A 25,571-nucleotide genomic window follows, 5' to 3' on the forward strand; every position below is an offset into this window, starting at 1 on the left:
AGAAATCCGCCTGCCTCTGCCTCCCAAGTGCTGGGACTAAAGGCGTGCGCCACCACCGCCCGGCTAATATATTCTCTTTAAAGCAGACATAAACAGCCTCCTCTCAAGGGGCATTGACTCTTAAGACAGAAAAATACAAATAACTATTACAAATAAAGGTTATTCATAATAGTTTAAAGAAAAAAATAGAAAATGTTAGTAAATTTTAATTATTATAATTTATTTATAACAATTCATATAATATAATGACATATATAATATAATTAATTATAAATAAAATTATTTATTAAGACAACAGAATAATTTTATGACAATAAGTTAGGAAATTCTAGGTAGAAAATAAAGCAAGGGGGAAAAAATGAAATACTGTGAACCTTCATCTTCCCTCCCAGTATATTTTTTTTCCAATGCTAGGATCAAACCCAGAACCTTATACTGTTAAACAAGCACTTTACTGACTGTGCTACATCCATCCCTAGCTCCAACAAATGGTCTTTGTGACCTAACTAACACTTACAAACTGAACTTCCTAATAAACCATAGGATGGATAGGATTTTTATGGAGTTTAAATAGTCATCATTATTTTCATAACACTAAGGATTTTACAGACATTTTACTAAAAGTAGGAACTACTTAGCAAGACACCCTGACATATACCTGTAATTCCAGCATTCAGAAGGCCAAAGCAGGAGGAGGATCACAAATCTGAAATCAGCCTGGATTACATAATGAGACCCCAACCCACATCCCATCCCTCCCCCAAAAGGAAGAATGAATTTTGAATTTCTTTAAAATAATCAAAGTAAATAAGTGCATCGGTAACCTCTTCATCTGCATCTTGGATATTCTCTGATGATACTGATGAACATGGTATTTCAAAACTCTGAAATGAAAAGGGGTTTTGAGTCAGTTGCTAGCTATCAAAACTGGTTCTCTCTCTCCTTCCCGTCCCCACACCCCCTCCGTGTGTGTGTGTGTGTGTGTGTGTGTGTGTGTGTGTGTGCGCACACGCGTGTTATCAGAGGACAACTTGGGGAAGTAAGCTCTCTTTTTCAACTGTGTGGGTCTCAGGGATCAAAACCAGGTCATCAGGTTTCGCGTCAAGTGCCTTCATCCATTGAGCCATATATCAGCCCCCACCACATTGACAAACAAAAATGTCTCTAGACATTAATAAACACCCTGAGGTGTTTAAAACTGCCCCCATATGAGAAATAACCCCCAGAAGAGAAAAGCCCTGTGCTACCAAGTCATAAAATGTGAGTCATACTCTTTAGGTACTCATCTTTTAATAATAGAATTATATGTACCCTGAGGAATATCCATCATAAAGATAAACAAACAGGCTTTCAGTGGCAGAAAAAGTTTATTCAGAAATCACTGAATTGCTTCACAGCCCTAAAGTTCACTGAGCCATTTCTTAAAGTGACTTAATCAAACAACTGGAGAAATCTAAGGACTATATTACAGCTAAAGAGAAAAGGCAAAAAAAACAGAGTTGTATTATATACAATGAGAGCACTAGCTTTGTTTTCTGTCTTCTAACAGAGGCTGAAATATCTTTCCATAAATTCCAACTCTGTGCCAGCACTTTAATATTTTATATAAGATTTATAATTCCTTTTTTCTCTTACTTTAAATCTTATTAAAATTTCTTTTTTTACACTCCAGATTTTATCCCCATCCCAGTCCACCCCGACTGTTCCCCATCCCATAAATCCTCCTCACCACCCTGTCTTCATGAGGATGTCCGTTCCCCCCGACCCCAGACCTCTAAACTCCCTGGGGCCTCCAGTCTCTTGAGGGTTAGGTGCATCTTCTCTGACTGAACCCAGACCCGGCAGTCCTCTATCTATGTGTTGGGGGCCTCATATCAGCTGGTGAATGCTGCCTGATTGGTGGGTCCAGAGTCTGAGAGATCTCAAATGCCAAGAAAGCTAGAATGATGAGAACTGCTTATAGCTAGACATTCTAAGTGCCTATGTGATCTTGTTTAGACTGGTCCTACCCAGTGTTCTCTAACCTCCTGTGACTGCCAGAAAGGTCAAAGCACAAAACAATGCAGGAAATTATCTTACCTGTCTTTGAAACTTCCTTATTACAAATGCAAACAGTACATTTTACTTTTGCTGCACCTTACTAAGCTTATTAAACACACTGAAACTGAAAGAGGTCAACAGCTTCATCTGGAGTCAAATTGACTCTAAACGAGAAAACACGACCATCTTGCTTCCCTGATTACCTCTTAGTGCCTCTCTTCCATCTATGAGATACAAACAAAATGCTAGGCTTTCCTATGAGACAGTCTTAGTTACTGTTCTAGTGCTATGACAAGTCAACCCTTATAAAAGTATTTAACTGGGGGGCGTGCTTACAGTTTCAGAGGGTTCATCCATGATCATCATGGAAGGAAGCAGCTGCTGAGAGCTACATTCTATCCACAGGCAGCAGGCAGACACATACTGGGCCTGGCTGGGCCTGGAGATATCAGCCCATTCAGAGAAACACACCTCCTCCAAGGAAATACCTCCTAATCCTTGCACAGCTAGTTCATCAATCGAGACTAAGCAAATATGTGAGCCTATAGGGCATTCTCATTCAAACCAGCACAGACATATAATCATCTATTATTTAACTCTGGATTTCTATCCAATACTTCTCTTTCTATATCTGTGTGTCTCGGTCGGTCCCTTCTCTTCTGCTACATGCAGAACATGCTAGTCTTGAACTTGTGACAATAATCTGCCTCAGCCTCCAGAATATTGGGATTACATAAGCATGCAATGGCACAGATTCTCTGTGTGGTTTTGTTTTGTTTTTAGGACAAAGTCTAGTGTAACTCAGTCCAGGCTGGCCTTGAATTCACATATATCTAAGAGTGAATTCCTGTAAATTCCTGAACCTCCTGCCTCTACCTCCCAGGTGGTAGGTTACAGTTGTGTGTTATTATTATACCCAGATTTTAAAGTGCAAAAGTTATAAGATTCCAAAGTTCTAAAAGTTCTCTCTCTTTTTTAAGATTTATTTATTATATGTATGTACACTGTAGCTGTCTTCAGACACACCAGAAGAGGCCATCAGATCTCATTACAGATGGTTATGAGCCACCATGTGGTTGCTGGGATTTGAACTCAGGACCTCTGGAAGAGCAGCCAGTGCTCTTAACCGCTGAGCCATCTCTCCAGCCCTCTAAAAGTTCTCTTAAAGGTGAATAATTTTATTCACCATAGAAAAGGTCAGAGAAAGATTTTTAAAGTGATTCACAAATGCTAATGTAATCTAGAATAAAGAATGTGCCAAGGTTTCTAGCCTGGATTCTGTTCATACAACAAAGGCATCAAGATTAGTACATTGAAGGAAGCCAGTTCACAGAAAGATTGGAAATGCATCTCTATCAGGATTACATGTAAGATCAACATATGCACAAGAAAGACTTCTGATACACAAGTATGGGAGGTGATCAGAACCCCAAGGAACTGGGGCTTTTGAGCCTTGGACTTCTGCTAGCTCTTTAGCCCACTTCTATTCTCAGGACCACCATTATATTTCTTTTCTTTCTTTCTCTCTTTCTTTCTTTCTTTCTTTTTTTTTTTTTTTTTTTTTTTTTTTTTTTTTTTTAGTTTTTTTGAGAGAGGCTTTCTCTGTATAGTCCTGTCAGTCCTGGAACTGGCCTCGAACTCAAAAATCCACCTTCCTCTGCCTCCCAAATGCTGGGATTAAAGGCGTGCACCACCACTGCCCAGCCACCATTATATTTCTTAATAACCAGTCTTTATTCCTGTAATTATCAAATTGTACAATTCTTTGTTCCAAGACACTAGAACCAAGAAATCTCAGTGGACACACTGCTGTTCATATAAACAGTACAAAACCTTCTGCCTAGAATATTGCTACTTCCCCATTCCATTCCGTTTCACCTTTACCTGAGTAGCCTCTACCCATTCTTTTATTTTCTCTAGTCAGTCTCTCTTAAGTTATAGTGTACCAAGGCTGTATTATTTTTACATTATACATCCTAAAATTAAGTGAGAAGTACTTTACTATAACTTAAAGAACTCTTTCTCCTTACATGTGTAAGACTCTAAAATCAAGACCATGTGCTCTTACAGGCTATTTTTTTGCAGTGTCTGAAACAGCAGAATTGAGAAAGTAGTCTGTTGAAGAAATAAGTCTTTAGAATAGTAACTCCTGCAGGAACGTCTATCCAAGTTTAGAGAAGCCTAAGAGACTACTTCAGAGGTTATGTCAAAGGACTATGGAAACTGACTCTTTGCATACCATATTCCTTTTTGTTACAAATACTTAACATCTGCCATGAAATTAAAGCAGAACAGGGTAGCAGTTAGTTTCACAAAGCCTTGCCAAAAATAAAAATAGCACATAAGGAAAATAAGTAGGAAAAGAAGTCTGAAACATGGGCACGGACACTCACCGCCCCCAGGAATGGCTGCCTCTCACCACAGGCACAAGCAGAGATACTCCAGTCTCTGAAAGTGCACCTATTACAATACTATAAACCCTGGGTAGAATAAGATTCTAATTTAAGATGTGATAATGCAATGTACAAGACTGTATGTAGAACCACATGTAACAGAGCACCCACAGAAAAGTCCAGTGCTAAAATAAGCCAGTAAGTCCACACTAAAGTAACAAAAAACTGCAACTCTTTGTGCAGTAAGTAGGAAGTTAAATGGCTAAAGTTCATCTCTGCCCAGGCCAGCTTCCTCCCCTTGGAAGTCTATCTTCTCCTAATAAACTGTCACTGCCTAGAATGGTATTCTTTCTGAATAAATTCTCTCCTTTTGCTTACGAATATGCATGTGTCTGTCCAGTTCTTTGTCCCAGAGCATAAGAACCCAGATATTGCACTATGATTCCCAAACCAGGTAGTATCAATAATATCTAAAGAAGCTGGAATGAAAAAGAATAATACAGGACACAAATACATTATCAGCATGACTAAATTACAATTAGTCCTCTGTGATTATCATCAATAACAGAAGCAACTAAAACCTGAGTATTTTAAATACTTTTACTAAAAAGCAAACCATTTTATCCATTACCTGGGCATGGTTCTCCTTTGAATCTGAATCATTTGCTTCCTGGTGCTCATGATGGTACTTTCTTTTCCTCTCACACACACACTGCTTATGTGTAGAACCTGAAAACGAGTTTTCAGTTTTGTGCCTGGCCAGATTTAGTGACGTCTGGTGACTTGGCAAGTGTTCCTTCTCCTCCTGCTTACTCTCTGACTTACTAAAGCCTGCACTAAAGATGTTTTCTTCTACAAGCTTTTGGAGGGTACTAGAGGATTTTTTTGGAATTTTGAAGCTGATCTTCTTTCTTCCTGATTCAAATGGTTCCTTGATTATATTGCTGAAATTATAATTCTGAGGAAGTTGATTTTTCTTGCATTTCTCCAATTCTTCCGAACTGTCTTTATTGTTTTTTTCTTTCTTGAGTTCTTTCATCTTCTTCTGAATAAGCAAAGAAGGCCAATTCTTTTCCTTTGTCTGGCCTTCAGCTTTAGATTTCGTATCTTTGGTAATTTTAATGTGACTATGCTTTTTTATTTCATAATCAAGCTTACTTCCAATATCTGTCAATTTACAATCTTTAACTTTAGTATCTTTAGTTCCATCTGATGAACAACTGTGTGAAGTAATTTGATTATTATTTAAATATGATGCTACTTGGGTCGAAGAACTGAATTTTGGTCTCTTTTTAGGCATGCCAACTTCTACATTCAATCTATAAAGCAGCACAGAAACTTAGGTTAGTTATATTCATTATACATTCTGTTGCAATGTGTCATTATGTTAGAATTAACTAGGCTCATTCTAAACTTCTTAAAAATGTAAGAAACAGGGCTGGAGGCTCAGTGCTTAAAAGTTTGTACTGTTTACGAAGAAGGCCTGAGTTTCATTCCCAGAATACACACTAGGTACTCATATCTGTCTGAAACTTAATGTACACATTATATTTTTCATACTTATCCCCATTATTAACAAAAATTCCTTAGCTATAAACTTTGAAATTTCTATCCAAAGAATAAAAAAATTAAAGAAAACTAAATTCCTGTATCTACCATCATTCTTAACACCTTTAGTTACAATCACATGATGGTTAATTAAAATAATTTTAGAGCCATATGTATAATTTGGAAAATTACATATTTTCTCATAGGTAATATATAAAGATAATCTATGTATGATTTCTAAATTAGCTTCCCAAGCTCTCTACTATTAATATAATAGTTATATATCCTATAATTATGTATCAAAACCAAGTCCCTAGAGTTAATAATAATCTATACTGCCGGGCGGTGGTGGCTCACGCCGTTAATCCCAGCACTTGGGAGGCAGAGGCAGGCAGATTTCTGAGTTCGAGGCCAGCCTGGTCTACAGAGTGAGTTCCAGGACAGCCAGGGCTACACAGAGAAACCCTGTCTCAAAAAACCAAAAAAATAAAAAATAAATAAATAAATAAATAAATAAATAATAATAATAATAATAATAATAATCTATACTGTGTCTGAGTGCATTTTATGCAACAGTTTTGATGAATTTTTACTTAACTTTTTCTTAAACTTCTAGTAATGATATTACCAGAAATATATGCATGCACAACAGTACTAATCAAAGAAAATATAAGGTTCATGTAGTCCTGGGCCAGCAAGATAGCTCAGTGCGTAAGGGGACTTGCCACCACCATGTCTGACAACTTGAATTCAATGCCTGGACTTCCGTAGTGGAAAAAAACTATTTCCCCGAGGTTGTTCTCTGACCTCTACAAATATGAGCCCCAACACAAAATAAATAAACATAAAAATAATTAAAACTTAAATAAACAAATATTTAGTCCGATGTTTACCATGGTAGTTCAAGATAAGGGAAGAGGATGTTGAGTTCAAGATCTAACCTAGGCTACACAGCAGGTTCCAAACCAGCCTGACCTACATAGACAGCAACACTCTGTCCCTAAATCCCAAGGGTATTGATATAGCCCAGTGCTTGCCTAGCACACAAAAAATATTAGAGTTCAATCCCAAGTACTAAAAAAAAACATTTTTTAGTCTAATTCTGAGCCCAAACTGTAAAAAGATGTCAAGAAAAAAAGAGAATTTACCTTTTCAGACTGTGTTTTCTATTTGTATTATAGTATACAATGTCTGTATCATCTGGTTTCTGAAATTAAAAAAAAAAAAAAAAGAAAATATAAATTGTGTACTGTTGCTGCAGTTACAGGGAAGGAGGAAAAACATCTGTATTTATGAAAGGCTACCATAATAATTTACTTAATCTTTCCAATCTTGGGGCAGACATTATCATCTTGATTATAACCAAAGCACCTAAGGCCTACAAAGTGTGGCACCTTTCTGATCATCACAGTGAAGGTCAAGGGCACTGTCCTGATCTGAAACACACCAGTCTGACTCAACTCCACCATCGAATCTATGTCCTCAGAGGATCCAGATACAAAAAGCTAAAGGGAACATAAACAGTATGTATAAATAATCTAATTATAAGAATATAACTAAATGTGGAAAGTAGAGTAACAGTATGTGCTAAAAGTTCAAAACATCTACCATTAAAAGATGGGAGCTACTCAAGGGAAAATGTAAGTAAAACTTAGGGGAAAAATTGAAAGCAGAAAAAAAAAGCAATGAGCCCAGTCAGAGGGTGTAGTGAGAATTTTGGTTTCTTTAAAAATCCAGTTATGTTATGTGAATGTGTTTTTGTCTTAATCCCAGGCATGGGAAAAGAAGGCGCTTTACAGCAAGTGACTATGATTTCTCTCTTGCACTGGAGGCTGCTGGTTCCTGCTGCTGCAGTCTGTCAAGTGCTTGTGAGCACAGAGACCAGAAGACTGGACTGGCCCCAAGAACTCAACATCCTCAATCAGACTGGGGCCGGCAGTGCATGCACTCAGGATGTGTAAGACTGGGACCGGCAGTGCATGCACTCAGGATGTGTAAGACTGGGGCTGGCAGTGCGTGCACTCAGGATGTGTAAGACTGGGGCTGGCAGTGCATGCACTCAGGATGTGTAAGATTGGGGCTGGCAGTGCATGCACTCAGGATGTGTGAGGCCTTCAGTCTGATCCCCAGCACTAAAAGACGGATACAGAGAACAATAAACTGAAACAAATTTAATCACAATCATGTACCACATTGTATTTCAATTAGTGACAGACCACACATGTAACAGCAACCCATGATGAAACTGTAAAAACTCATGAGAAAAAGAAACTCAGGAAAACACAAGCAATGCCCAAGAAAATGCTCAGTGGAAAATAGTGCAGCTTTTGCAGTCCTCAACAAGCTACATAAAGGCTTTAAAAAACAGCCCACAACACCAAAAGGTTTCTAGTAATAAGAATGCTTATGCTACAAGTAATAGATTGCCTATTTAATAGTCAAATCTACGATGACAAGAAAACTACAACACATCCATGTGTGTACATTTTTAACCAAGATTTTTAAAGAAAAAATTTAAGTTACATAGAAAAAAATTCATAGAAAGATACAAAAAAGTATTTCATACATTTAATAATGTATGTTTTAAACTGCTATTGCAAGTGAGTCAAAAGGCTAAGTGCTAAAGTTATAAAGTGAAAAGGCTACATTAAGGTTGATCTATTGTTGAAAAAATGCTTTAATATATATAATATAGCCTAAGTATATAGAATTTTTAAACTTTAATATACAGTATTGCACAAAGCATTCATGTTCATTCACTACTTACTCATGTAGAACAAGCTCTAGCCTTACAATGTAAAATACCATTTTAACCTTTTGTAACCTATTTTGACTGTTTCCTTCCTTCTTTCCATCCTTTCTTTGGAAATGGGAATCTGGCTTTATCGCCCAGGCTGAACTCTAGCTGTGTAGCTAACCTAGGCTAGACAGCCATCCTCCTGGCCTGAGTCGCCTGAGCTGCCTATAACTAACCTAGGCTAGTCAGCCATCCTCCTGGCCTGAGCTGCCTGAGCTGCCTATAACTAACCTAGGCTAGACAGCCATCCTCCTGGCCTGAGCTGTCTGAGCTGCCTATAACTAACCTAGGCTAGTCAGCCATCCTCCTGGCCTGAGCTGCCTATAACTAACCTAGGCTAGTCAGCCATCCTCCTGGCCTGAGCCGCCTGAGCTGCCTATAACTAACCTAGGCTATAACTAACCTAGGCTAGTCAGCCATCCTCCTGGCCTGAACTGCCTGAACTGCCTATAACTAACCTAGGCTAGTCAGCCATCCTCCTGGCCTGAGCCTCCTGAGTGCTGCCATTGCAGGTGGAGGTGGTGTGACCTAGCACTGTAGAGGTGAGGACAAGAGAATCCTGGGCGCTCACGGGCCAAGCAGCCTAGCCAAATCAGGAAGCTCCAGATTCAGTGAGAGACTGCTTCAGACACGACGACGGGAATGACTGAAGGAGATAGTCAACACTGCTTCTTACCTCCATGCACATATGCACACGCACATACGAACAAACAAGTAAAAACCTAATATCTTACTTGTGGCAAACAAAAGGGAAAAACAAAACATTGGTTTTCACAAACTAAGCATAATAGAAATACAAAGAGCAATTTTATATCATAGACCCTCTAACTATGCATTAAAACTTCACTGTGTCCAAGTGTACTGAGTGTCAAAACCTAGTTCCAACTACTGGAAAGAGTTAATCAGGGGGCTGGCGAGATGGCTCAGCGGGGAAGAGCACTAACTGCTCTTTCCAAGGTCCTGAGTTCAGATCCCAGCAAGCACATGGTGGCTCACAACCACCCATAATGAGATCTGACGCCCTCTTCTGGTGAGTTTGAAGACAGTTACAGTGTATTACACTGGAGCGAGTGGGGCCAGAGCGGCCATCTGTATAGCTACAGTATACTCATACACATAAAATAAATAAATCTTTAAAAAAAAAAAAAAAAAAGAGTTAATCAGAAGAACTGATTCATCCAAGAGCTCAAGGTTCAGCAATATAGTAAGAGTCAATCTCTTGGAAAAAAAAACTTAAGAAAAATAATATTCATTGAGTTGTGGTGTCTAAATACTTACCAGTTTTCTCTTCTTGGTTGAAACAGACTTAACACCATGTTCTGAACTAGTAGAACCTGCTGAGATTTCTCCCTCTTTCTTGTCCTAAGAATGTCATTCAGGAGGAAAAAAAATGAACCGAAAAGCACAAAATAAAGCATGACTTAATTACTACTATAAGGTGTCATTTTCATTCAAAAATGAGTTGAGAACTCTGAGAGACATAAACTTTAGTAAGAAGGGAAACTCAACTAGATGGAAGAGTCAAGGAGAAATGCCAGAGGAGAGATACTTAGTTAGATAAGAACACAGTGAGATGGTATTGCCGCAGTGGGATTCAGGCCGTAAGACAAAGCCTTATGTCCCATTTTTAGTAGATCTTAAACTTAAAAGGCTTAAGTAGGTTTGAAGTGCCTACTATTTTACCAAAGATATAGCAGACCATGAGCTGAGCCTTAAAAAAATAAAATAAACCCTAAGTTCTTACCTTCATAAAGGTTAAACCTAGTGTAGAAATACAGAAATACCTACTATGTTTTAGCATGTTAGATAATGTTATACATGAAATAAAATAGAGAAGCTGGACAAGAAAGATGAAGAGCTCTAAGTAGAAAGATCTGCAATTTTTAATCTTATTCCTAAAAAACTCCACTGACAAGCTGAATGGAGGATACCAAGTCAAGAAACAAGATCTGGGTATGTAGCTCAGCTGGCAGACAGCTTGTCTAGCATATCTAAGGCCCTGTGTGCAATCTCCAGCACCACATACACCAGGCATAGTTGTTCACATTTGTAATCCAAGCACTCAAAAAAGGAACAGTAAAGTAAAGAGGGGAGAGTGAACAGCCTTCCTGGTCCCAGAAGGGGCTTTTAACATGAGCATCCACAAGAAAATACAGAGCCAAGATGTACCTGACTGATATTGTATATGACCACATGGACCACTATGTTACAAATAAACCATGAGGAGCCAAAGGCAGGGAGAAGAACTTAGAAACCAGTGGAATAACTAAGGAAAACAACTTCTTTGCTAAGATCATGGTAATAGAAAGGGCCAGGCAGTGGTGGTGCACGCCTTCAGTCCCAGCACTTGGGAGGCAGAGGCAGGCGGATTTCTAAGTTTGAGGCCAGCCTGGTCTCTCAAAAAAAAAAAAAAAGTAAGAAAGGAAATAGTGAGACTGCATATCTTAAAGAGAAGCTGACAGAAACTGATTAGTAGCTGGTGCACAGACCAAGTCTGGGCCTGAATGAAAAAGAATGGAACTGGAACTGACTAAATTAGTCAACTGTGGTTGACTAACTGAGCTTGGGTACTTGAAAGGTTATAGCTTAAGAAAACCACTCCCCTTTAATCTTGGCACTTGGGAGGCAGAAGCCAGTGGATCTCTTTAGGTTCAAGGCCCCCCAGTCTACCTAGTGAGTTCCAGGAGAGCCAGGGCTATACTAGAGACACCCTGTCCAAAAATAACAAAAAACAAACAAACAAACCAAAAGAGAGAGATAAAAGAGAGGAATGGGTAGGAGCTGTGTATACTGATACATACCTATAACCCCAGCTCTTAAGATGACTAAGACAGGAGGATAATGAGTCTAAAGCTGAATTGTGCTACAGTAGCAGTGCCTCGAAGAGCCTGATTCAAGAAAAAAATATATGGAGGAACCAGCAAAAGAAATCTGAGAAACAGTCACCAAGAGACAAGGAAAATTAACAAAGCAAAGTATCTCAGAAGTCAAGTCCAGAAAGTGTTTCAAGGAAAAGGCCGAATCAACTACAGCAAACACTGCTGGGATGTTTTTTTTTGTTTTTGAGACAGGGTTTCTCTGTGTAGCCATGGCTGTCCTGGAATTCACTCTGTAGACCAGGCTGGCCTCGAACTCAGAAATCTGCCTGTCTCTACCTCCCAAGTGCTGAGATTAAAGGCATGCGCCACTACTGCCACACTAAGCCTCAAATTCTTATCTGTGATTTGGATAATAAAAGTAACTACCTCATAGATCTGCAATAAAGTTTCATATTTCACAATAATGTTAAGGTGCATTTTTTTTCATTACACATTTTTTTTTAAAAAAGGTATCATTAAGTCAGCAAACTGAAATTCTTACATCAAAAGTTGGTGAAGAGGTAGTCTGTTTTTTCTGAGACTTTTCTTCCTTTCCATGAGATTCTTTGATAGACATCTTTAGAAACTAAAATAAACATTCAAAACATATTTTTAACACAGTAAAAAAGTATATCACAAGTCATTCTTCACTTAGCTATATAACACTGAAGTTTCACAAAATTATCTTCATCTTGATCACCCAGCACAGCAAAAGCTAAACCACAGAGACTCACAGGGACTCTGAGTTTCCTTCACTAAGGAAAGAGAACTTTATTTTACTGGGAATATCAGGCTTATCTAGAGATACTAAGGGCACAGAGCTCCCACAATACATACTTCCACAAAAACCACACCCAAAAGCATTTCCTCCTGGCCATCAGATTGCCCTGCAGGTTTCCAAAGACACACGAACTCCAAGGGGAGAGTTTTCTGAATCAGAGGCTGCCTTTGAATCTAGGTTTGCCCCTGATGGCCCTCTTCTTGCCATCCACTCTTTACCACCTCAGGCTCTCTCACTGATGTGCCATCCACTACTTACCACCTCAGGCTCTCTCACTGATGTGACATCCACTCCTTAGAACCTCAGGCTCTCTCACTGATGTGCTATCCACTACTTACCACCTCAGGCTCTCTCACTGATGTGCCATCCACTCCTTACAACCTCAGGCTCTCTCACTAATGTACCATCCACTCCTTACAACCTCAGGCTCTCTCACTGATGTGCCATCCACTCCTTACAACCTCAGGCTCTCTCACTGATGTGCCATCCACTCCTTACCACCTCAGGCTCTCTCACTGTCTCACTTGCCTTTACTCACATTCCCTTGCTCTTTCAGGTATTCAGCAACTCTTCAGTAATACTTAAGGCAATGCCTTAAATCTCCGCCTTCTCTAAGCATCGCATCAGCATTTTGGCTGCCTAAAGATTGCTTAATTTGCCCTACCTATACCTGAAAACAGATTAACTGTAATTCTTCATTTCTTAATACACTGTCACATTCTATGTGATACTTCAAACAAACTGCATATATTTGTCTAAGTCCCAGTTTCATCTTCTGGAAAATAGAGATAACTTAACCTAGAACTTTTTATTTCTAAGTTCTCAAAAAACTTAATAGATAAAATATGCCTATAATCCCAGCACTTCAAAAACTACAGCAGGATTGCTACATATGCTTGGGTAGACAGAGCTACATAATAAGTTTTTCAGATTAAGACTCTATCTAAAAGAACAAAGCAAAAAACTGGAGAAATATTCATGAATAACTGGGTGAATTAATTTTCCTCAGTGTATCAACATTTTTATTTTGAGCTATTTCCAACTCTTTCTTAAAATCACAGGATCTCTATCCATTTCTTAACCCAGCTTTACTTTTCCAGTCATTTTGAGACCATTAGCTAATAATCAAAACCAAAACAAAAAAATGGAGAAAAGAAATGTAAGACAAGTATAGCCATACCTTATGGTCATACACAGTCTCAAGCTTGTGGGCACTGGTAGTACAAAGCAGCATTCTGTGCTGGGATACAGCAGCCAAAGACTGGAGACATCACCAGGTCTGCTGGGGCAGGTCACATGAAAGTGAAGTTCAAAGAACAGGTAATAGTTGGAAGTGACAATATGAATATGACAAACACTATAAGCCAAGTAATTTCAGTTACTCCTGATCATTCATGATCTAAACGGGTAAAAAGAAGGCAGTGGCAGGCTACATAGTGAGACCCTATCTCAAATAAATGAATGAATAAATAAATAAATAAATAAATAAGAGTTAATGAACTTGAAGAAAATAAAATGCTAATGGGGGACTTTAAAACATTAACACATGAACAGTCAACAAACTTCTAAGAATCATCTCTCTCTTTTTTTTTTGTTTTGTTTTTTTGTTTTGTTTTTCGAGACAGGGTTTCTCTGTGTAGCCCCAGCTGTCCTAGAACTCACTCTGTAGACCAGGCTGGCCTTAAACTCAGAAATCTGCCTGCCTCTGCCTCCCAAGTGCTAAGACCAAAGGCATGTGCACCACCACCGCCCGGCAAGAATCAGCTTTTAAGTGCCAAAAAATGCTTGCCTTCAAAGATAGTTTATGGTTAACAGCTGAATTCATGCTGAACCTTCTGGCTTATAATAGTCTTCTTTTCTCTTGTTTAAAGGATTTCATTCCAGCAGAGTAAAAGGCACAAGAGAAAAAAAACATTCCAGCCTGCCAAGATGGCCCATGCTTATCTGAAGTCCCAGCTACTTAAAGGCTGAGGTCAGACAGACAAAGTCCAGGAGTTCTAAGTTCTCAAAACAAAACAAAACAAAAAAAAGAAAGAAAAGAAAATGCCCAGCAGACTTGCCTACAGACCAATCTTACGGAGGTCTTTTCTCAATTAAGATTCCCTCTTCCCAGGTATGTCTCCAGCCTATATTAACTTGACCTAAAATTAGCAAGCACAGCATCTATGTGTGCGGCAACATATTTTATATTCACACAAGGGTGAAGTTCACATTCCTTTTATGCAGACTAGCAAACTACCTTAGGAGGACTTCCAATGTAAGCCGTTCTCGGGATTCCAGCTTCTTAAACTATGGGTTACAACCCTATATTGGCAACATTAAAAGGTTTCACAAAGATTAAAAAATTGAAAATCATATGTAATGAATCCTAGGTGTTTCTGGCACTATATATACTCTCCAGCACTATACCCTGTGACTTCATTGCAGCCTTGAACTTATTTGTGCACTTTGCATTTCATACCCACAAAACCCCAACTAATGCTGGCTCAAACACCTTGGCTCATATTCATGATTACTGTATGTCATGAGCTGCAGTATTTTTCCTGGACATGCAAAATTTTTCTGCTCTTATAGAAACATATTAATAATGGCTTGATTACAGAAAACAGAGTTTTAAACAAAGAAGTTTAGTATCTTCCTATAGCAATTCTTTAGCACGTAAGTACTTAATTATTACTTCTCTGGACTGTTTTAGCATGTGTGCAAATTGATGTTTGAGTTGCTGATTCTAGCTTCATATTTTTAAAAAGTTTAATTTTGGTTTGAGGGTAGAAAAATATCCAACAAATTCTGAAATGATCCTGGACATACTTTTACTGGTATGCACTGTTTATGTAAAGCAATGTTCTCAGAATTGATGATTATAAAAATCAAACTATCAATTCTGAAATGTTGAAGATTTTCTTGCAGTATCAAATAGAGTCAAGATTTAATTCATTATATAAAAGTAAATTAAGCATACAATCATTAGCACACAAACTTGTTTTTACTTTTAATGGTAAAATTACATATATAAAGAATTATTTTAAAATAAAATTAAGATTTTCAGAAATGTTTGATTTGTATATATTTTAAATCCTTATAACCCTGGGCCCAATAAAATCATTTCAAGTGAAAATGGATCAAAGGTAGAAAAGTTCTAAAAGGTCCTGCCATAAGATGGTTTTCCCAAAACATTGCAGCTTTTGGTGATAATAATGCTTATACAGTGTCTTCCATAGTAAAAAGGGCTAACCTGCATAATCAAAATTACTGCATGGTATATATTAGCTAGGATTTCTATTGCTATAGTAAAAACCATGATTAAAAGCAACTTGAGGGGGCTGGTGAGATGGCTCATCGGGTAAGAGCACCAACTGCACTTTCAAAGGTCCTGAGTTCAAATCCCAGCAACCACCCTTAATGAGATCCGACACTGTCTTCTGATGCTGTCTGAAGACAGCTACAGTGTACTTATTTATAATAATAAATAAATCTTTAGTCCTGAGCGAGCAGGGACTGAGCAAGCAGGGTCTACTGGAACGAGTGGGGCTGACCAGAGTGAGCAGAAGTCCTACAAATCAATTCCCAACAACCAGATGAAGGCTCACAACTATCTGTACAGCTACAGTATATACTCATATACATAAAATAATTAAGTAAATCTTAAAAAAAAAAAAAAAAAAGCAACTTGAGGAGGAAAGGGCTTGTTTCACTAACATTTCCACAACATAGTCACTCAAATAGGCTAGGAACCAAAACCAAGTTTTTGGCACGTGAGTAACTTTGAAGCTGACCCCTGTCAAGTCTTTGACAGGTAGCTTCAGTGTATCCTCATTAAAGACTCAAAAGCCTGATAGACCCAGAAAGTTCATTTTTAATTCCTGATACACAAAAACTTTTGAAATTATGTTTATTGATGCTTTAAGATATAAAATAACAGCTGGATATAGGTAGTGCACGCCTTTGGAGGCAGAGGCAGAGGCAGTCAGATCTCTGAATAAAAGGGAAGCATGGGCATTTCAGGACAGCCAGATCTACACTCAGAAACCTTGCCATGAAAAACAAAACAAACAAAATATAAGATAGCCTACGCAGTAATGCAACTGATGCTTATATACTCTCCTAAGTCTTTAGACTGAAAATCCCTTCATGCTTACAAAGTCTGAACTAAAACCGCCACGGGACATGCTAACATCTAATTGTTTTCTAGCTGGTGTTAAATAAGGTTAAAATATCAAGTCAAACTCTCAAATTAATCATTTACTCTTTTTATAAATAAAAAAAAAAAAAAACAAGTACTGAGGATGCCATTTAGAGGTAAGATACAGTGCTTGTTATGTATACCCAAAGGCAGAGGGAGGAGTGAGGGGTGAGGTGGGGTGGGGTGTTCTGTAAATTAAGAATCATACCATTTCCTTTTTAATATAATATTTATTTATGTGCATTGGTGTTTTGTCTGCATTCATGTCTCTGTGAGGGCATCAGATCCTCTGGCCCTGAAGTTACAGATGGTTTCGATCTGCCATGTGGATGCTGGGAACTGATAAGAGTCCTCTGCAAGAAAAGTGGGTGACCTAAACCACTGAGCAATCTCTCTGGTCCTAGTTACCATTCCCATAGGTTGTAATAGGTGCTACTGTTTCACTTTTAAATAGTCAACTGCCCCATCTAGGAATACTAGTCCAAAAGAGGTAATGGATTAAAAAGCCTTTTGTTTTGTTGTCTTGTGAGGCCAGGCTTCTGACCTTTAAGCTCACGCAGAGGAGCTAAGCAAATGCTTTACCACTGAGATAAGTATATTCAAAGCCCTTAAGGGCTTTAGAACTTGCAAAAGATTGGTCGGGACAAAGTTTACATTAAACTAGAGAAGGAAAAGCATCTTCAAATACTCCAACTAGGAAGGGCAAAGAGAGAGCAAACTTCCAGACAGCATTTCAAAGTAGCGAACAATCACACGCCGCCTCCTATGGTTTCCCAACAGAGGAAAAAACCGCACCCGTGAGCAAGGACTTCGCTTTATTAACTCGAAGTGTGAGTTTTGTACCTGAGACCCTTCCCTCCTAGCTTTAACGTTCAAGACAGTCCCAAGCAGGACAACCTGGAAGAAAGGTCAAGTTGGGTTTTTTTTTTCTCCCCTCACCCCGTCTGTTCCAGTGTGCTTATCAGAAATAAAGAGAACGAATAAGGCTTCAGTGATAAACAAGTCCAAGATAAAAAAAAAAAAAATTAAAACTTGAGGCGCAGAGGATTCCCTGGTCATATTCCTTAGAGAATCTGAAATGCATCAAAGTGTCCGCAAGTGCAGACCTTTGTTAGTAAAAGCCTAAAAAAGAACAGGTCAAAACAGCAAAACAATCTTCTTCCACCACACCGCGCCTATTCTGGTATCGCTGAGGTGGAAGCAAAACTGAAAAAGTGAAGAGTGACTGGATCGCAAGTTGTGGGGAAGAAAAGTTGTGGCGAGCGGAGCCAGGACTCTACGTTAGGGGGCTGACAGAAAAGCGCTGCTGGGACTCGTAAACTGCCTAGGCCCACCCCCACAGAAGCCGCCATCCGTGACCCCACCGCCTCAGGTCCAGCAGAGCAACCTGGCTCCCGGCCACACACTCTCCTGAGCGGGCCGACCAGCCCCGGCAGTCGTCCGGCCCAGACCTCAGCTCGCGATTCCCGAGCCCGACCGGCGTCCTAGGCTACTAGGCTACCTGAGGCTAGTAGCAAAAAGCTGTTGCCCCGAGCGACGCCCACACGCCCCGAGTACCCTAACTTACCCGCGCCCACGGCGGCAGCATCAGCCACAGCGACAGCGACGACTCCCCAGTCCAGTCCGAGACTAAAAGCGCCTTCCCAGAGCCCGCGGCACACTGGGAAATGTAGTTCTGTACTCAGACCACGCCAGGAGCCGAACGCTCCAGGCAATTCTAGAGTTCTCTGAGCTCTGTGTGTGTTTCCTCCAAGGACCGGAACTGAGCTCCGCCCAGGAGGCGCGATGGCTCCTGGATGTTGTAGTCTTTTCTCGGTTCGGGGCGGCCAGTGATGCCGAGACGTACCGAGGAAACGGAACTCTTTCTCCTCATTGGACACTGTCCGCGACACGCTTCTGCGCAGTCTGAGGTGGCGTCGTAACGCCTCGGGGAAGGGGAAGCTGGCGAAGGGTCGAACCGCTGCCTCTGGCTTTCAGTTTTTTCTTTTGACAGGGTTGGGTCACTGGCGCTTCGCCGTTTGTCCGTGGCTCGCGTACAGCTTTCCCAATTGCTTCCCCGCCCTTGGATCCAGCCCTGTGTGCATTAACGTCTATTAACCCACTCCGCCGCGATTCCCCTCCGCGTCCCCTGGCACGGAGGCCGTAACTATGGAGAATATGGCGGAGGAGGAGCTGCTACCCCAGGAGAAGGAGGAGACCCAGGTCAGGGTCCCGACCCCGGCCCCGGATTCGGCTCCGGTCCCAGCTCCGGCCGCAGATACGGCTCTGGACTCGGCTCCGACGCCGGACTCGGATCCAGCCCCAGCCCTTGCCCCGGCCCCGGCTCCGGCCCTGTCCCCGTCCCTAGCCTCTGTCCCCGAGGAGGCTGAAAGCAGTAAGTGCAGACGGCCTGATCTCTCTGCCGCAGAGAAGCGAGAAACCATGCCTCGCTGGGGAGTAGGGGAGGCCCTTCTCCAGGGTGGTTTTTAATGTGGAAAGGCAAATTTAGGAAAATGGGAGGAGGAGGAGGAGAAACCTGAGCGGCAAGTAAAAGGAGTACAGGATGGAAAGGGATACTTCCATAAACATCGAGGAAATCATCATGAAGGATATGTGAAGGCCAGGCGTGAAGCAGATATAAATAAACAATGAAATTAGTGGCTGTGCCCATTAGTGTCTTTAGTAGTTTCCATCTCAACCCAGTCTACAATAGTTTAAAAACTTTCCACTGAGTTACAGTAATGGAGGTACTAAGGTAGTAGATCATGTCAAGGTTTAGAAACTGAAAGAATTTTTCAGTCAGGACTTTACACACACTGATGGATTTGTCTCATTGCTGTAGTATACTTTGCTCCCCCCTCCCCCCAGAATAGAAACCCCATGTCTCGTATGGAGAGGTAATCTGCTAAATACCAGTTGAGCTTTGTACTTCGTTCCAGAGGAAGACGATCGTGAAAACTTAATAGCCCATATTTTTATACACTGAATGTGTTTATACATGTTCTGAGTGGTGGTTTATCGGTTCATATAGGAAACATAAGACTGATAATTATCAGCACTTTAAGAATCTTCTTAACATTTTGTACAGCGGGCCTAAGAAAAATTCAACGAGTTCTTTCAACAAAATCTGTGGTCCATAAGTGGTTCTTTATCCTCCTTCCGAATTATCACATGTGAGAAATTAATTCATATTTACTATTTCTAGGCCAATGAGGAGGTTAGATGTACATAAAACAGTCATAATCTAAAAGAATTATCTTGAGGTTCTAAAACCACATTTAAGAGTAGCAGGGCTGGTCACAGGAAGGACAAAAGTCAGCCAGTAGGCTTCTCATCATTTCGGGGTCACAGCCAGTAGGCTCCTCCTCATTTCGGGGTCACAGCCAGTAGGCTCCTCATCATTTCGGGGTCGCAGCCAGTAGGCTCCTCACCATTTCGGGGTCGCAGCCAGTAGGCTCCTCACCATTTCGGGGTCACAGCCAGTAGGCTCCTCATCATTTCGGGGTCGCAGCCAGTAGGCTCCTCCTCATTTCAGGGTCACAGCTTTTAGTGCCAAACAAGGCCTTTTCTCTCTTTGCCTACAGCCTGGTGGATAGGGACTTTTTACACTGTTAAGAGAGTAGCTACTGCCCTCCTGACTATGTTTAAATTGGAAGCATTCAAGCAGTTTGGGGAATTCTTCACTTCCTCACCATTTTAATACCTTAATTACCCAATGGGGCATAGTGACTCCACATGGATTATGCCTTGTAATCCTAACACACTAGAGATTCAGGCAGAAGGGCTGGTAACTTAGAGATCAACCTGAGCTACTGCTTAGGGAGCTATTGTGAAGAGTCTAAGTGAAAAGTCTAAGGGAAGATGGTTGGAAACATTTGATTATGTGTGCTAGTGTGAAGAATGTGTGCTGTTGAAACCTTTAAACACATACTAATCGTTTGAAAATGTATTTCCGATCTAGTTAGTCCTTCAAAATCAGTCATACCAGCTAGACAAGATGAAGATGGTGATTCTGAATTAGAGTTGAAAATTGAGGAAGAAGTTGTGAAAGAACCTTCTAGTATATTGGGTTCCTCTGATTTAACAACAGGTTTACTTTCTTGATTATGAGTATATAATTTTTTAAAAAAAAGGTGACTGTTTAAATACATAATGATATTACCATGTTGAACCAGAAAGGATTACACAGATATAAAAAGAATTTTCAGACAGATTTTGAAATTTTCCTTCAATAGTAGACTAGATTATTTTCAGTTTTCTTTTTCTAACTTATTAGGATCCTCTTATATTTTATGCCTAACAGAATAACCTGGTAGGCACACTTTTATGCAGCATTATATATCCTATTGCATATACATGTCTGAACTATGAAACAGAACCTTTTGCGATTTCAAATGTGGTAGTTTAGTTTATATAAATGAATTCTTTTTGGACCATTACTATCAGAGCTAAAAGATACTTTTTTGGACCTATATTTTATTCTAAGCTTTTGAACAAAACCTAGTATATGAAGTTAATCAAGCAAGCATAGTGGCTCATACCTGTAATTCCAGCATTTGAGAAACTGAGGTAGGAGGATTTGAAGCCAGCATGGGCTACATAGTGAGTTCCAGAAAAGTCTTAGCTATATAGTGAGCTCCTATCTCAAGAAAGAAAAGTATAAAGACAGTAATACAATGATGTTTGTCACTCCTTGGTTTTTTTTTTTTAAGATTTATTTATTTATTATATGTAAGTACACTGTAGCTGTCTTCAGACACTCCTGAAGAGGGAGTCAGATCTCGTTATAGATGGTTGTGAGCCACCGTGTGGTTGCTGGAATTTGAACTCGGGACCTTCGGAAGAGCAGTCTGTGCCACTAAGCCATCTCTCCAGCCCGCCACTCCTTGCTTTTGCTTAGAAAACTATCCTTTGAGCAGAAAGGTCTGATGTTGTTAGATCCCAGAATTAGTGATAAAAATATGCTACTGTATTCAAAAAGTCTAATGGTTTTTAAAAACTACTTAGCTATCCTCAGTGGCTGCCGAGTACCAGTTCCTGAACTTGACACTTAGCCACTAGAAAGATGAATCAAATACAACTGCTGCCCTTTTACTGTTTACTGTAAGAAAGGCAAAAAAGGACAAAGATTTTATACACGAGTGATGAGGGACTGAGAATGTATAGGAGGAGAGGCAGAACTAACGATAGCAGCATCGGAAATTGAATTTAAATTCTTGAGTCTTTAAATTACTGAGCATAGTGGCTGAACCCTGAGATTCATTCTGTTATCTCTTTTTCTGTGGAGATGCTTTCCTATGAGTTGGCATGACCTGGTCTTATGCATTCACATTCCCACTTTGTAAATGTTCCTTTCCTTTCGAATGCATGTGCATTGAGAATTCTTCATCCTTAGAAGAAAAAAATTGCAATTCCATCTGTCTCCTTTTCTGCACTACTAAATTCCTTGAAAAAAACCAACCACATTGGTTTTCTGTGTTTACTTTCCATTTGGTCATCTGTTCTCTACAGTTTTTAAAGATCACAGGAAGGGCGGCGGTGGTACACACCTTTGATCCCAGGAGGCAGACATAGGTGGATCTCAGATTTCTAGACCAGCATGGTCTACAGAACCAAGTTCCAAGACATCCAGGGGTATACAGAGAAACTCAGTTTTGAAAAAACAAAACAAACAAACAAAAGATCACAGGAGACTATCTACCAAATACAGTAATCTTAATCTTTCCTGCTGTGATACTTAGGTCTGTGTATCTCTTTCACATATTATTCTCCTTTAGCTTCTCTATCTCCTCAGTTCTGCCCATTCTTCTTTCATTTAGTCATTCATTCCTGAGCTCCAGACACAAAACTTCAACTGCCTATTGGACACCATTACTGTGAGTAGTACATAAAACATGCCATGTTGAAAACCAAGTTTTCTTTTTTTTTTTTTTTTTTTTTTTTTGTCCTCTGCCTTCTTAACAGAAAAGTCCCTTTCCTTCTGTAGCTGATAGTACTGTTACTCACAGCCACATAAACTCAGAGGCCATCGTTACTTTGCCTCCTACCCATACCTCTCATAACCCAAATCCTCTTCTTTTTTTTCCCCCCACTTTCTCTTCTCCCATGCCTCTCCATGACCATTTTCTCACCTTCCTGATTGCTGCTCCAGCTATCAGATGCTTTCCTGAAGCTTTCATATTCAAATCATTTACCATTCCCCAAAGAATAAAGTCTAAGCTAACATGAAAAGAATTCTTTACCACTTTGACTTAGGCCTTACTTTTCTTGTGTGTTTTTCCCCCCAGCCTACCCACCCTCCAAATATAATATAATATAGACAAGGGCTGTGGTTGCTGGAAATCTTATACCACAAACTTCTTGTTCCTGAGGTTACTTTTGGATTTATAAGACTAGTCATCAAGTCTACCTAATTGAGTTTCTGTTCATAATCAAAGTCATGAAATTGTATTCATGATCTTTTTTTTTTTTTTTTGGTTTTTCGAGACAGGGTTTCTCCGTGTAGCCCCAGCTGTCCTGGAACTCACTCTGTAGACCAGGCTGGCCTCGAACTCAGAAATCCGCCTGCCTCTGCCTCCCAAGTGCTGGGACTAAAGGCGTGCACCACCACTGCCTGGTGTATTTATGATCTATTAACTCTTAGTAAGTAAGGTTCTCAGCCACTTGTTAGAATTAACTGGTCCTTCCTTGGTATCATGCTACCTTTACATCTGATACTCGTTTCATTTTACCTACTATTACAGTTAAAAATTAGAATGTTAAATGCTTACATGTAATTAAAGTTCTTTGAAGACACAAAACATGCATTATAGCTCTCAAACTATTTTGTATAGAAATTTTTTTGTTTTCTGTTTTTTTGACATGGTCTCATTTATCTCAGACTGGCATTGAATTTGTAGTTGAGGATGACTCTGAACTTCCTGCCCTCCGACCTCTATGTGTGTGCACCGCCACATCCAGTTTCTGTGGTCCTAAGGAGCTTCCTGGATGCTGGGCAAGCATTCTACCCCTCCAGCTTCCAGGCTAGAAACATTCTCCATGGAATTACCTTCACTCAATAAAATTTGAAAGCTGAAAGTTACACAGTAGAGGTTTTCTCTGTAACGTTTCTGCATTCTGAAGTACACTTGCCATTTTCTAAACTGAACTGTAGCAGTCACGATGAGGTACTAGACTCTGTAGAAAACAAAAGAATGGTGCTCGCTTTGGCAGCACATATACTAAAATTGGAATGATACAAAGAAGATTAGCATGGCCCCTGTACAAGGATGACACGCAAAAATCATGAAGTGTTCTATATTTTTTTTTAAAAAAGAAAACAAAAGAATGGTGTAAGTGAAAATGGAATGGGGAAAATTGCTAAAACAGTTTTCTGACTCTTAAAAAAAATTTCTTTTCAGAGAGACACATCTCAATTCAAAGGCGGCTTGCTGATCTGGAGAAGTTAGCTTTTGGCACTGAAGGAGATGTTGACTCTGCCAGTTCATTGAACTCAGATAATCTGGGCACAGGTATTTCCATGTTTGGGGCCACACACACTTACACACATACAGGTACACACAGGCATAGGTAGACATGCATACACTCATACACACACACATGCACAGGCACACATACCAACAAACACACATGCACACATACTCAGATACACACTGAATTTCTTTATTTTTTTTAAGATTTATTTATTTATATTATTTATATGACTATCTTCAGACACACCAGAAGAGGACGTTGGATTCCATTACGGATGGTTGTGAGCCACCATGTGGTTGCTGGGAATTGAACTCAGGACCTTTGGAACAGCAATCAGTGCTCTTAACCACTGAGCCATCTCTCTAGCCCCTGAATTTCTATTTTGCCCTTTTTTGTCATATCTTTTTGAATTAGCAACAAGTTTTAGACATCCTAAAACAGTGGGGGGTTTTTTTGTTTTTGTTTTTGTTTTTCAAGACAGGGTTTCTCTGTGTAGCCCTGGCTGTCCTGGAACTCACTCTGTAGACCAGACTGGCCTCGAACTCAGAAATCCGCCTGCCTCTGCCTCCCAAGTGCTGGGATTAAAGGTGTGAGCCACCACTGCCCAGCTAAAACAGTGTTTTAAATTACATTGCTGGAAGTGGAGAGGTGGCTCAGTGGTTTCGAGCACTGGCTACTCTTTCAGAGAACTTAGGTTCAATTCCGAACATCCACATGGTAGGTTATAGCCATCTGTAACTCTAGTTCCAGGGGATCCAATACTCTCCTCTAGCCAGTGTAGGCATCAGACATGTCCATGGTGCATAGATATCCATGCAAGCAAAACATGTACACTTAAAATAAAAATAAGTAACATAGCAGTTAAAATTCCCTGGTATAAAAGGGTGGCAGCATAGTTGGTACAAAAGTTCTAAATGTTGTCAGTGCTCCACTGTCCTGCCTGACCTGCTACTCACTCACTCTCTCTCCCTCTCCCTCCTCCTTTTCCTCCCTCCCATCCTTTCCCTCTTTCTTTAATGTTTTATTTATTTGGTGAAAAGAGCATGCATGGCATATGCATGTCAGAGTCAGTTCTTTCCTTCTGTGAGTGTCACACCAAGGCTTTTCCATATGCATGTCAGAGGCAGTTCTTTCCTTCCGTGAGTGTCACACCAAGGCTTTCCCTAGTGAGTGCATTTACCCTCTGAGCCATCTCCTGCTCCTGTTCTACTATTCTACGTGCTTAGTTTTCATGTTTGTTTAAAATTGTCAATGTCTATATAAAAATTAATTATACTTATTCTTGCATTATTCTATATGTGAAATATATTTATTTGTTGAATTAAAAATATCATTATTAATTTGTTATTTCTGTATATTTTATTGCTTTAAGCTTAAATTTATGGCTTTAATTCTTACTTGTTTACCTGCTTATTGGTGGGGGCAGGGCAGCAAGCAGTGTGTGGGTCCTGGGCATTTAACACAGGTTATCGGACTTGGCAGCAAATAAATGCCTTTACTACTAAGCCATCTTGCCAAC

The 25,571-nt window shown here is 39.9% G+C and overlaps 2 protein-coding genes and 1 non-coding gene across 6 annotated transcripts in view; 2 read left to right on the top strand and 1 right to left on the bottom strand.

The window, feature by feature from the left end:
• Window positions 1–18,315, bottom strand: part of Swt1 (SWT1 RNA endoribonuclease homolog) — a 61,657-nt gene extending 43,342 nt beyond the window's left edge. The window contains exons 1-7 of the mRNA XM_031378737.1: window positions 18,168–18,315; window positions 13,598–13,696; window positions 12,139–12,222; window positions 10,057–10,140; window positions 7,130–7,188; window positions 5,065–5,752; window positions 825–884 (exon numbers count right to left, since the gene is read on the bottom strand). Of these exons, the coding sequence (XP_031234597.1) occupies window positions 825–884; window positions 5,065–5,752; window positions 7,130–7,188; window positions 10,057–10,140; window positions 12,139–12,222; window positions 13,598–13,651 (1,029 nt within the window). The 5' untranslated portion in view covers window positions 13,652–13,696; window positions 18,168–18,315. The remainder of the gene's footprint in view (window positions 1–824; window positions 885–5,064; window positions 5,753–7,129; window positions 7,189–10,056; window positions 10,141–12,138; window positions 12,223–13,597; window positions 13,697–18,167) is intronic.
• A 21-nt stretch (window positions 18,316–18,336) lies between these two features.
• Trmt1l (tRNA methyltransferase 1 like) overlaps window positions 18,337–25,571 on the top strand; it is a 37,222-nt gene continuing 29,987 nt past the window's right edge. For 2 of the 4 annotated variants that reach the window (XM_031384588.1, XM_031384592.1), the window contains exons 1-2: window positions 18,337–18,974; window positions 23,980–24,090. In XM_031384588.1, the coding sequence (XP_031240448.1) occupies window positions 18,749–18,974; window positions 23,980–24,090 (337 nt within the window). In that variant the 5' untranslated portion in view covers window positions 18,337–18,748. The remainder of the gene's footprint in view (window positions 18,975–23,979; window positions 24,091–25,571) is intronic. The other 2 variants (XM_031384606.1, XM_031384601.1) reach the window with 1 other exon arrangement.
• Window positions 23,776–23,883, top strand: LOC116072479. Its single transcript, XR_004111476.1, has one exon. It is a non-coding gene; the product is annotated as a U6 spliceosomal RNA (small nuclear RNA).

This window comes from Mastomys coucha, unplaced genomic scaffold (genome assembly GCF_008632895.1).
Source record: "Mastomys coucha isolate ucsf_1 unplaced genomic scaffold, UCSF_Mcou_1 pScaffold1, whole genome shotgun sequence".
Classification (NCBI taxonomy): Eukaryota; Metazoa; Chordata; class Mammalia; order Rodentia; family Muridae; genus Mastomys; species Mastomys coucha.